Genomic DNA, 13,389 nt, shown 5'->3' on the forward strand with positions numbered 1-13,389 from the left:
ACAGGCATTTAAATAAGAAATCAAAGCTCATCTGCTCCTTTGTGAGGCTGATAATTGCCATAACTTTTGTTGATTAGAATATTGTACTATATAGAGTGTCAAATCTTCACGTTCATTGTTTAATATAATGAACAATGTGTGCTAGTGAATTATTATTCTCTTCTACTGGCAGTGATTCTGACAATTCTACATCAGATTTTGTAGGGAAGTGTTTTGGAAGGACCCCTTTCACTTTTCCTATCTCCAGAAGTTATAAAGGTATTGAAAGATAATTCCAGGAAGATATGTATGCAAATGGTAACCTGATTTATTTATTTTTTTAACAAGATCAGGCAGTAACTAGGCATTGGCATCTACAGAAAATAAAATTGTTTTGGGCAATTGAGTGCTAAAAGGATTTTTTTTCCATTATTCAGGAACTTAACATCGATGATGGTGGATAGTACCATCCATACATTATGGAAGTACAAATTATACAGTACAATTAGTAAGGGTAGATAGTGTCCTGTTTATAAATGATTTATAACATAAGAAAAAATAACTACATGGAAATGTTTGTGTGACAGATAAGCTTGAATGTATTACTCAGATGGAAAGACAGTAAGAGGATCCATTGGTAGACGTAGCTCCAGTCATCAGAAAATTATTGTTTCCAATCAGAAAGGAGCTTACACCTCTACAGATTGTTCTTTCCTGTTGAGTTGAACACTCAGAAGACTTGATGTTTCCTTCTACCCTCTGGTATTGCTACCAGGGTATTCCCCAATGACTGATGAATGCTTATAAGTGTCTACTGTGGTTTGGACTCTTGAACTGTATAATTAGATTCATGAGAAAATCTATTCATTAGTTTCTGTCCTTATACTCTGATCCTCTGGACTGTAACTATACCTTTTTCCACTTGCTCATGTTTGCAAGCTATAGTATATACTGCACTTGTGACAAAATTCTCAAACTATGCTGTTCCTGCTGAGGTTAAAGTTCTTTAAGTTTTGAGGTTTATTGCTGGAGAAGAAAATTTTTTGTAGCTGAAGAAGATAAAACCAGAAATTATTCTGTTCTACTTTTATAGTATTGAATATGATTTTATTTATGGGCTTTTTTTTCTCTGTTTGCTGTTTTGTATTTTTTTTTACTTATTGAAAATACTTAGTGTTCATTAAGCGCGTGTTATCCACAAAAGTTAACATTTAAAACATTTAAATTATAATTTGTACATATAGGAGGGTGCTAAATGTTTATAAATGAACCTACATCACCATTATGTGCACTGAAACGTAGTTTAATCTCAGAGAGCATGATTCTTTAATGCCAGAACCCAGAGGTGTTTAGTAACATCCTCTGTAAATTCTTTCCCTAGATACATTGAGCACAGTTCCTGCACTTTCTCTTTGGAGGTGCTTTATCCCTGGTAACAGTTATGCCAAATATTTTTGGCATTCGGAATAAGTCATTTTTATGTCTTTAATGTTTCCCATACCTTTTTACTGTTGTCTGTGGATTTCATTTGCATTTTGTATCTTCTGTGCCTGAGAAGTCACTGTTTCATTTTTTTTATTGTCAGTAATACATGTATAACTAACATTGATTTTTAAATGTTAAACCTTTCATCAGTCTGCTCTGTGTGATTTCAGCCCTTCTTTTTTTCTCAGTGACATAGTATCTTAACACAAGATCATAGAAGGAGAATTAATCATACCAGTTAATACGTTTTAACACGAGTCTTAAACTGTTTTTAATCTTGTTTAGACTTCAGAGTCATAAAGTCTAATTTGCTTTAGTTTGTATGCAGTTTACAGGTAACTGCTTAAAATATTGTTCTACAATTATCAAAACAACTACAGTTTATATGTGGACACGCAGATTATCAGATAATAATTACCACTGAGCAATATTCTGTTTTATATCTATCTTTCTCCTTCTGACAGGTTTCAGGAGGAGAAGATGAAATTCAACAGCTACAAAAGGCTTTGCTGGATTATCTGGATGAGAACACAGAAACTGATGCATCACTAGTGGTAAATTTCAGCTTTCTCATGTATATAAAAACAATTTCAATAATATGTTGACTAAATAAAATGACTTTCAGTCATGCATCAGTTAAATTGACACTTAACATACACTGTTGTTTGTCTTTTCCAAAATATGGTTGATGCATTAGACTCACTTAGTCTCATTATAAATCTGTTAATTTCACTCTTCTATCTTTTTCTTTTCTGTGCATCCCGTTGTATCTCTCCAGTTTTCTCGGAAGTTTTATATAGCTCAGTGGTTCCGTGATACAACTATGGAGACAGAGAAAGCAATTAAATCACAGAAAGATGAGGATTCATCTGAAGGAACTCATCATGCAAAAGATGTTGAGACCACAGGACAAATCATGCACAGAGCAGAAAGCCGCAAAAAGTTTCTTCGCGGCATCATTAAAACTGCTCCGTTTCAGTTCAGCACATTAAAGTATGTTACGCTACTGCTGATTTCTTTATTAACCTTTATTAAGGCATCTTATTTGATGCTTTTAGCTATTTTTGATAAACATGTCCTAATTATTGCATTGAATTTGTTGCAGGATGAATTCTGATACTGTGGACTATGAAGATGCATGTTTGATTGTTCGCTACTTGGCCTCTATGAGGCCGTTTGCCCAGAGCTTCGATATTTATTTGACACAGGTAAATTGTGCCAGAAGTCTTAGTACAGTGAAACAGAGTTGGTTTCTGATTCTAAACACTTTTGAGGTAGTGTGCAATACCTGCTCATTGCTGAGCACAGGTATTTGTGAGGCGATGAGGACACTATGTGTTTTCATATAAATACATATGTGTTTTCATTTCTGTACTGATGGAAAATAAGTGCTTATTTTTCTTTTTTCTTGCATGCACTTGTAATTTTCTTTGTGTATGTATATGCAAAATGATTATATTAAATGCACACAGTAAAAGGTTAATTACTGAATGTTGAAATCTTTTCCACAGCTTTTGTAAGATGCTTGCTCATTTGGTAATGCTAACCCATGAAATGTATCTTAATTTGATTTGAAAATATATGTCAACATGGTTATTCATTTGTACAAGTGCATGTTACTCCCACTCACTTCAGAAGTTGTTTGACAGTGTGGTTTCTTTCATTTTCCTGGGAGGACTAAAATGTTGGCATGGTGACATGTTTGAACTCCAGGAACGTGTTAGGTTGCATTACTTATACTGATCCACATACGTAGCCAGTTCTAGAGTTAGAGTGCCCAAATTCAACTGTCCTGTTAAAAGAAGCATGGTAAAATCCTCATCTGAATGGCAAAAGTACAATTTAAAGTAAAAGGACTTGGAGTGATCATATGGACCTTGTATGAATCTTGCTTGGAATAGTCTTAGAGATATAGCAAATCCTGGCAAATACCTATGCTGAAGTCATCAGTGCTGTGGAGCATCATTTATATGTGCCTCTTTACTGTCTAAGAAAATGTATTCAGTTTTTAGTAGACAGATACCTTTGTTTTAGTTAAACAGTGTACATGTTGTTCTTCTGCATTTTTGCCTTTATTAAGCCCTGTTTACTACCTTCCCGAAGCAACTGAAATTTTCTTTCTGTTCTCTTACTAGATTCTGCGTGTACTTGGTGAAAATGCAATTGCTGTTCGAACAAAAGCCATGAAGTGTTTGTCTGAGGTTGTTGCTGTAGACCCCAGTATTCTTGCCAGGGTAAATAATAAAAAATAATATATCCCATCATGCATATGCATATTTTTATCATACTTAGAAGAAATACTTATTTCTTATTTTGGATTTGTGTTTTATTTGTTCTTTTCAGCTGGATATGCAACGAGGTGTTCATGGGCGGTTAATGGATAACTCTACTAGTGTACGAGAAGCAGCTGTGGAGCTGCTTGGCCGATTTGTGCTCTGTCGTCCTCAGCTTGCTGAGCAGTATTATGACATGCTGATTGAAAGAATATTGGTATGGTGACTTGTGATATTTATGATTAAATAAATAGCATTGGGAAACTTGCTTTCAGCAGAGCTTGTATGTTTAGTAATACAGAATTACAAACCCAACAGTATATTACATCTCATTGTTTGAAGTACATCATGCTTGTAAGACCAACCATGGAAAATGCATCACTTGTTTCCAGTTAGGCTTTTTTGCATCAGAAAGTAAACATATGCAGAAAGTTGTACTGCAACAGAACCAGGATTGTATTCCTTTTAATTCCACTGTTAAGATGCAGATTATATGAGAAGAGGAATCTCTGGATTTTGAGAGATAGGTTACTGAAGGCAAATTGGTAGTGTGAGACAATGAAGAAAGATTGACAGCACAGTATTCTAAAGTAATCTATTTGTAATCCAAAAGAAAAAAAATCTAAAACTACTGTTTTTCTATGATGTGTTTTAGTTTTATAAAAGGTTTCCTGTTAGAAAGTTAGTTTTAGTAGAGTTAGAAGTTCAGGTTTTGTACAGGAAGTGTTTTTTGTCTGAATGTTCACATAAAATACAAAGTTAATTTAACTACAAAGTAAAATTAGCTTTTAGGATCCATGTCATGTAGGTTTTTAGTCAAGTACTACTCATTTACTGTACTTATATAATAAAACATGTTTGTGAGGGGCTCTAGAGATAGCTGGCGCCATATGCTTACAAATATGCATGAAATAATTCATGCTGATGTTCAGATAAACAGGTTTGAATATGATCATATGATGGCTCCTCATTCATCACCTCAGACAAAGCCTAGGAAAATGGAAAAGGTTAGCTGCAGAGGGCTTATCCATAAGCTTTGTCCAAAAGCTTGAAGTACTACTGTCCAGATCTATAGGGGTTTTATGTGTTCAGACAACACAGTTAAAGCGCCACTACATCTAGCTTTTAAAATCATGGAGTGGAATTATACATATGCATCATCACGAGCTCCTATACTAAAGAAGGTATAAGTGAAGGAAGCATTTCAACATAAAGGGCACTCAAACAGTCCTTTAGAATTGTTGCAAATAAAGTGGTGCAAGTTATGCTGACCTTTCATGTAAGTGCTCTCTAGAATATTTTAGCTGCCTTTTCTAAATGCATTTTATAAACAAAGTTGGTTGATTTTCAAATATTAGTTCATATAACACAAATTAATTCATACATCAGAATTGTTTTCAAGAGTGTAATGCTTTTATCCTCACAGGATACAGGTATCAGTGTCAGAAAAAGAGTCATAAAGATACTTAGGGATATCTGCATTGAACAACCAACATTTCCCAAAATTACAGAGATGTGTGTGAAAATGATTCGAAGAGTCAATGATGAAGAAGGCATTAAGGTAGAGTAAAATGTATCCCTTGGGATTTTAGTTATCGTTGTTCTGGTGTTTCTATTTTTTTGACAAAAAAAAATTAAAAAAAAATATTACATTGCTTGTTTGTAAAGTTTGTGATTTATATTTACTTTTAATTTCTGAGAGAGTAAATATTTTAACTTCTTACATTGCTGACTTGTTTTTCTTTCTCTCTTTGTTTTCCTGAAGTTATTACATATAGTTAAAAGATCAAAAAAAAGTTATTTTCTTTTTTTTTTTCTGCTTGCAAGAAGTGCCTATAGTACTTTTCTAACAAGTGAAATAGGCATATACAAATCCTTCCTGCACACAAAATAAGCTTTAGGACAAAATTAAGTGCTTGAACTTAGTATATACCAGACATGTAAGTTCTCTGGTCTTAGTTTTTTGTTTTTTGGTTTTTTTTTTTTTTTGCATTAATTCTGAACATTTTATTAATCAGTTACTCACCCTGAAATGTTACTTACGGGGTCACATTCTGCTTTTTCTGCACTGTATATGCAGAAGGACACAAAAGTAAAATAGGTGGGTAGTTAAGAATACATCTGTAATAATTTTGTTTCACACTTTCAGTGGGACTTGAAATCTGCAACTTTAAAGTTGCACTATATATTTTTATATATATTTTAATTTTTATATATTTTTATATATTTTTATTTTTTTTTTATTTTTTTTGCACTTGAGACATATTAATATCAAGTGACGTTCAGAGAAGACTATTTATCAAGAAGTAGGATCTAAGGCACTGGAAGGCAGATCAAAGGTGCTGCTACAAAAGGAATTTGACCTTGTTAGCTCTTTTTCATTCACTTTCCTTTACCACAACCTCATAAAAATGAGGTGGTGTCTAAAATGTATTTTTTTTTATGCCTTCATGGACAAGGAGATGTATGCTTTTTAAGCAATGCAGAAGTAATTTGGTTCCCTTTCACTCTGTTCCTCCTTTTCCACTATCAAAAACATTGAAAGGGAACCTATTTCTAAGTTTGGCTAGAGAGACTTGGGTTCTCTCTCTTCCTTACCTTGTCACAACTGTTCTGAAGACTCCAAAATAATCTACCACTGCTGCTAATTCTGCTGTAGAAATCATAATCTTGTGTTTAGTTCTTATTTTCTTAGGGTGCTATGTTTTCCCGAGGAATGCAAATTAGAACAGGAAAGTTATAACCATTTGTAAAGAGAATGGTTTCTGTAGCATCATTTCCCAGTGAAATGTTTAGAGGCCAGTATAACTCCTGTAATATTTGATCTGGGTCTGCCTCTGACAGCATTCTTTACAACAGTCTCACTTAGTTTGAACAGTTCCTCATGAAATGGCATGTATCATCAGCAAATCTACTGTATGGACATATGAGAGATAACATCTATGTGCCAAGATAAGCTTATTTATTTTTGCTAATTCCTTTTTTTTACCCTTCAGAAATTAGTAAATGAAACATTCCAGAAGCTCTGGTTTACTCCAACTCCACACCATGACAAAGAAGCAATGACCAGGAAAATACTAAACATCACTGATGTGGTATGTTATACAAATTTGAATTGGGTTATATGCAGAACTTGGTTATATTTTTAGTGTCTTTGAAATATTAACTGTAGTCATTTAAAAAGCAAAAAAATACACAACTAACTTACGTATCAGATGGGTTTCTTTATGTATCTCCTGGCATTGAATATGTGTGAGAATTATACATCCGATGGAACAAGCTTTAGAAACTTTAACTCGTGAAACATAAACTCACGAATATGCTGCCAATGATAACTGGGATCACCTTATATTCCAGCTGTGTAAAGTACTTCTTCAATTAAAACATACTAAGTTTCTACTATACATGATTATCTCCCAGCAAATGCTAGTAGCAGCATATAGTTGCCTAGCTAAGAATCACAGAATTGTAGGGGTTGGAAGGGACCACAAGAGATCATAGGATCCAACTCCCCTGCCAAAGCAGGTCCCCTAGAACAGGTTGCCCAGGTAGGCAAGAAATGGTCTCTTAGAATAAAAATTCCTCAAACAATTAATAACATTTATTTTGAAAGATTAATAAACTTTCTTAACAAATACAGGGTCATGTCCTCACCTAAACTAATAACTGCATAATTGTATCTACGTTGTGGAAACAGTGAATTATACAGCATGTCTCAAAAATCTGTTTCCAATAAAATGCTTATACATTTGTAGTGATAATGTGTTGTGTAAAATCACTGTGCTGAGGTGTTTTAATATCAGTTTAACAAAGCTGTAAAGATAAGTAAGTCTACTTAAAATTGTGTGCATATTTATCCTGCTTTTCAGTATTTTTACCAGATAAAAATGTAGAGTGCATTTTTCCAGACTTAAGTCAGTCAATTTGACTTGAGCTTAACTCCATCCTTCTGCTAATTCTGCTTGAGAGCACCTGCGAGCTGATCTTGATACATGATGAGAGTTAAGGATTTGTTTGTTTCTATTAAAATGTGTGTGTATATATACACACATATATGCATTTTAATATGTGTATACACACGTTCATTTTTGATATGCTCTAATGTGTAAAAAAACATTGTTCTACAAAAACAAAATTTGCAATGGCCAGTAAAATATGCAGACCTTGCATTTTATGGAATATATATATAGAGAGAGAGAGAGAGAATATATATATGTATATATATATAAATAATATACATATATAAAGATACAAAATCATCTTACTGTTGCATATTTGCTGTTCTTTAAAGGTGACATCTGCATTGAAGTAATATTTCTTCAGATTCCTGTTTTAACCAGCTTATTCTCAATACTGTTTTTAGGTTGCAGCTTGTAGAGATACGGGGTATGATTGGTTTGAACAGCTTCTTCAAAATGTAAGTAACAAAATTTTAAGGTATGACATAATCATTGTAAGAATATTAATATTTCTTTTGATACTGAAATGCATTGGAGGGGTACTTCAAAAGCAATCCTTTACAATAGCCAAATTCAATTAATGCCCTTTAAACACTTGACTTTTTTTTTAATCTTTATTGCTGCAGTTTGTGTCTGACACTAGTTTCTCTATTTCCATGTAAAAAAATGTTCTAGAAATATTTCACATTTTGGTTTCCAGTTTGGGAGGTTTTAGGTTTGTTGGTTTTTTGTTTGTTTGTTTTGCTTTGTTTTTTAATTTCTTGGTGTCTTCAATAATGAGTGACATAACATGAAATCCACAGTTAAGGTATTTAGTTCTGAAATGAGCATCTGGTGCAATGTAGATTATTTTTTTTAAGTGATAGATACATATATTTTCACATCTAATATATCTGTTACACAGTTTGTAAAAGCAATGAATATCTAAAGTATTCCTTACTTCTACATTATGTTTTACCCTCATTTTTCTAAGAAATGAGCTTGTTTTTTTTTTATATATCTATTAAATTGTGGTATCTTTCTCCTTTAATGCTTGTATGCACTGATGAATTTTAAAGCAAAATTAACAAAATCATCAATAAGGAAATTAGAGGTCTCAAAACATTTTACTTTAGCCTGGAATGCCAAGAAAGTAGTTAGTCAAGTATATCAGCTTCATTCTTACACTGAAAGAAAAGATTATGGTTTGGGTTCAATCCATGTTACATATTAAAGGATCTTCAGGAATACAATTTCAGTATCCAATTTCAGTATCCAATGTTTGATTACTAAGTTCATAAAAGTGTTTCATTTTAGACTGATTTTTTTGTTTAATGACAAAAAAAATCTTTTGCCTTTTCCCTGTTTTTTACCTAAGCATTTTGAAAAGTCTTCTATTAATTGCTCTTGGCAAGTATGACTAAATTAATATTATATTTCATGAAGCACAGAGTTAGCTTTCATCCCAGTGAAAACATCAGTAGAACTGCTCTCGTCTATCCTTTTGTCACACTTAATTTTTCTTTAATTCTCTTGCATTTTGGTTTAATGTTTTTTTTTACTTCCTTTAAATTTTTCTTTACCATGTAGCTTTTATGGAGATGTTAAAGAAATTATTTTGTAATACAAAATCCTTGTTTACTTGTAGTAAAGTAAGATGTAGAGCTTAGGTGTAGATCTACGTTTAGATGTAGAGCTTAGGGATATGGTTTAGTGGAGACTGTTTGTGTTAGGTTAGAGGTTGGACTCGATGATCTTGAGGTCTCTTCCAACCTAGAAATTCTGTGATTCTGTGATAGTAATTATTATAAAAACAGTATTTATCCAGCGTAAATGAATGAATGAGACTAGAGAGTCCTAGTGGAGAAATCTTGACAAGTTAGAGAGTTGGGCAATCCCCAACAATAAAGAAGTTTATCAAATGTACCTGGCAAGGGGCAACCCTGAATGCATGTGCAGACTGGGATGAGAGGCTGGAGAGCAGCCCTGCAGAAAGGGATCTTAGAGTCCCTGTCAACATCAAGTTAAATATGAGTTACCAGTGTGCCCTGGCAGCCAGGAGGGCCAACCTTGTCCTGGGGTGCATCAGGCACAGCATTTCTAGCTGGTCAAGGGAAGGGATTGTCCTGCTCTGCTCTGCGCTGGTGCAGCCTCACCTCAAGTAGTGTGTGCAGTTTTGGGTGCCACGATATAAGAAGGACATAAAACTATTATCACGGGGCCTCCAAAGGAGGGCTACAAAGATGGTGAAATGCCTAGAGGGCAAGAGGTATGTGGAGTGGCTGAGGCCCCTTGGTTTGTTCAGCCCAGAGCTGAGCAGGCTGAGGGGAGGCCTCATGGTGGCCTGCAGCTCCCTCATGAGGGGAGCGGAGGGGCAGGCGCTGAGCTCTGCTCTCTGGGGACAGTGACAGGACCCGAGGGAATGGCATGGAGCTGGGACAGGGGAGGGTCAGGCTGGGGCTTAGGGAAAGGTTCTGCACCCAGAGGGTGGTCGGGCACTGGGACAGGCTCCCCAGGGTGGTGGGCACAGCACCGAGCCTGAGGAGTTCAAGAAGCCTTTGGATAATGCTCCCAGACATTAGGTTTGATTTTTAGGTGGTGAAGCCAGGAGGTGGACTTGTTCATCCTTGTGGGTCCCTTCTAACTAAGGAGATTCTATGATTTTATAAATGTAGCCTTTCTACTGAAACATTTTCTGTTTCGTCTGCTATAGCTTTTGAAGTCAGAAGAGGATGCATCATATAAACCTGTGAAGAAAGCCTGTACTCAGCTTGTTGACAACTTGGTTGAGCACATCCTTAAATATGAGGAATCTTTATCAGGTAATATTATTTAGAATCCAGTAGCTAATCCACTTTGCATTTTAAATGCAAATAAATAAATATTGTAAGAGCAGTTGTTAAAATTAATGTGATTTTAATTAATGTGAAATTACTGCTTGAGAATTCCTATTACAAAGCCTGTTGTAATGAATTCTTGCATACAAGTTCATTATTATACAGTGTTCAAAAGTACATAAAATTTTCCTAATTTTCTCTAGCTAACCACAATAACTAAATTACTTTTAAAATAATTTGTCAAAAGTTTTAGGTCACTGAAAACAAAACAGATACAGAAAACTTTATTTGCCTAAATGTGTTCTACAGTTGTAATAAGAGTCATTGGCTGGACCAGTGTTCTGTATACAGGATTTATGAAATAATAATGTCTTTGAAGCATCCCTGTTTCTTATTTCACATATTTTGTGATCATATACAAATGCATCATATACAATATAACATAAAACACATTATGTTATCGTCTCTAATGCTCTTACCTAATAATAATATATAAGAATGTTCTATATTGACCATGAAGGATATGTCAAGGAAGAGATTGTCATGGAAAAGATATTCATATGATAGTTAGGCCGTATGTTTTTAATAGATCAAGTAATACTTGGATCTCATATCATTTGTGTATTTTCTAATTTTTACAGATTCTGACAACAAAGGCGTGAATTCTGGTCGCTTGGTTGCTTGCATAACCACTTTGTTCTTGTTCAGCAAAATCAGGCCTCAGCTAATGGTCAAACATGCCATGACCATGCAGCCATACCTCACCACTAAATGTAGTGTAAGTAGAGAAAACTAGAGTATCAGCCTTATTTTTTCCCCAGATAATTAAGCATAGAAATTAATGGCTATTTTGCATGCTTAACAAAATTGAAGGTAGGAAAAAGGAAATAAAGTTGTGTTTCTGTTTCCTGAACATTCTACCTTCTGAAGGTAGTAGGTCATTTTAATGGTCTGTGTCACGTCTAAGATGCTGTTCCTCACCTTCTCCTCTACATTTTACAGCCAAATGAAACTGAAATGTTTACTGCCTCTTTTTCTGTTAAAGACTGAAAACCACTTTTTCACCTGTTATAAAATCGTTTCTTAAACTTGTTTTGTTTTCCAGTCACAGTGTTAAAAGTAGTTAAGATTTAATACATGAATATTAAGCCTAAAGGCTTAATCTATGATTCCTTGAGACGTATAGCAAATATATCAGAATGAAAATGTCCTGCTCTGTCCTTTAGCATTTCACCTCTTCCTACCATCGTTTCCACTTATGCAGCTCTGTTTTTTTTGTCTCTCTATAAGACAGTTTAGTTCACAAAAATGTTATGGAGTTATAATGGTAAACCAAACACTCCATTAAAATGTCCCTCTGCCTCTGACATATTGTGGGGCTTTCTGCCATTTTGATTAGCACAGTGGGCTCAGTGAAGGTTGCAACAAATCCCTGATCTGGCAGAAGGAGCAGGGCAGATCATGCAGCCACGGCTAAAGGAGCATGGCTGAGTAGGTGGCAGTACCCCATCATAATAGGTCAGTTGCCCACAGAAAGACAGGTTTTTGAGAGTCTTGTTATCAGATGAGCTTGTAGGTATATCCAAACATTTTCTGTGTTTAGCTTTGAATCATTCTCTAGGCACATCTACAACTGACTTTTCAAGCTGCTTCCAATCAAACAGTATAGAAAACAGGTATCCGATTATACCCCTGATTACACTTGCTACAACATCCCTTTAGCGGTTTATATACATTTTATACTTACATAGGTTGAAATGAATTGTAGAATTAGTTCACCACGGTCAGCTTGAATATGTAAATAGTTTGATAATAGTATATGAAAATTATCCTATAATGTTAAATGAGCCTGAGTTGTCCAGAAAAAAGTCATTTTTTACCAGGGTGTATATTTAATATATAAAGTATTTTCCAAAGATTCCTCACTTACAACACATATATAGTCATGATTATGCAAATTAATAATAATTTTAATTGTAATTTCTACATTAGTGGACATAATTATCTATTTTGTCTAAGCAACATTCAGCCGTAACACAACTTTGTTGCTGATACCTGTTGCCAGATGTTGTGTTCTCTAGCGTGTGTCAGAAAGTGTTCTGCAAATTTGCTGTAAATAAATAAAAAAATAAATAAAGTTGTCAAGACCAAAAGTTGGTAAGTTTTCAGGCCTGTTCATAGCCTTTACGAAAGGTAAAGTTCTGCTTCAACAGATTTTTTTTCCAGAGGTTCCGTAAAAAACAGGAACTAGGTTTCATAAAAATTAGTAATGTAATATCAAATCTAAACAATATAGCTCTAAATAATATAAATAGCATTCGAAATCTTTACTAAATACCTCAGTCATATCTTATGTAGGATCTGTGATTTTTCACTGTCAGTTCATATCAATAATACTTGTTTAATAGGTAACATAGCCAGAAATATTAAATGCTCTAAATACTTCTTTTTCAGACTCAGAATGATTTCATGGTGATCTGCAATGTTGCAAAAATCTTAGAGCTTGTAGTGCCACTAATGGAGCACCCAAGTGAGACCTTCCTTGCCACTATTGAGGAAGACCTCATGAAACTCATCATCAAATATGGCATGACGGTAAGCTTTTAATTGCTGCTACTCAGTTGTTGATTCAATTTCACATTCCAAATTGCATGGTTTTGATTTAAAGAGGGTCTTTCTTCATTACAAAGTTGCTTATGCTGGTCATGGGACTTATGAGCCACGAAGAAGGCAATGTTCTTGGTTTACTGGAGTTTGTGTATGTTGTTGCTATATTTTAACAATTATGAGTTTGGGCAGTTTTTCAGAGCAGTCTAGGAGATAGATTGTTAGAGAGTTTGTTTTAATTCTGTATTGTTCTATAGAACCCTCAATTTT

At 34.4% G+C, this 13,389-nt stretch overlaps 1 protein-coding gene across 7 annotated transcripts in view; it reads left to right on the forward strand.

Annotated features, from left to right (window-relative positions):
• The window catches only part of NIPBL (NIPBL cohesin loading factor), a 163,377-nt gene that overhangs the window by 137,213 nt on the left and 12,775 nt on the right, over positions 1-13,389 (forward strand). For all 7 annotated transcript variants that reach the window (XM_068666341.1, XM_068666339.1, XM_068666342.1 and 4 more), the window contains 11 exons: positions 1,929-2,018; positions 2,243-2,457; positions 2,570-2,672; positions 3,600-3,698; positions 3,808-3,954; positions 5,164-5,298; positions 6,734-6,832; positions 8,101-8,154; positions 10,389-10,497; positions 11,154-11,290; positions 12,967-13,107. In XM_068666341.1, coding sequence (XP_068522442.1) covers positions 1,929-2,018; positions 2,243-2,457; positions 2,570-2,672; positions 3,600-3,698; positions 3,808-3,954; positions 5,164-5,298; positions 6,734-6,832; positions 8,101-8,154; positions 10,389-10,497; positions 11,154-11,290; positions 12,967-13,107 — 1,329 coding nt within the window. The remainder of the gene's footprint in view (positions 1-1,928; positions 2,019-2,242; positions 2,458-2,569; positions 2,673-3,599; positions 3,699-3,807; positions 3,955-5,163; positions 5,299-6,733; positions 6,833-8,100; positions 8,155-10,388; positions 10,498-11,153; positions 11,291-12,966; positions 13,108-13,389) is intronic.

Source organism: Anas acuta, chromosome Z, assembly GCF_963932015.1.
Source record: "Anas acuta chromosome Z, bAnaAcu1.1, whole genome shotgun sequence".
Lineage (NCBI taxonomy): Eukaryota > Metazoa > Chordata > Aves > Anseriformes > Anatidae > Anas > Anas acuta.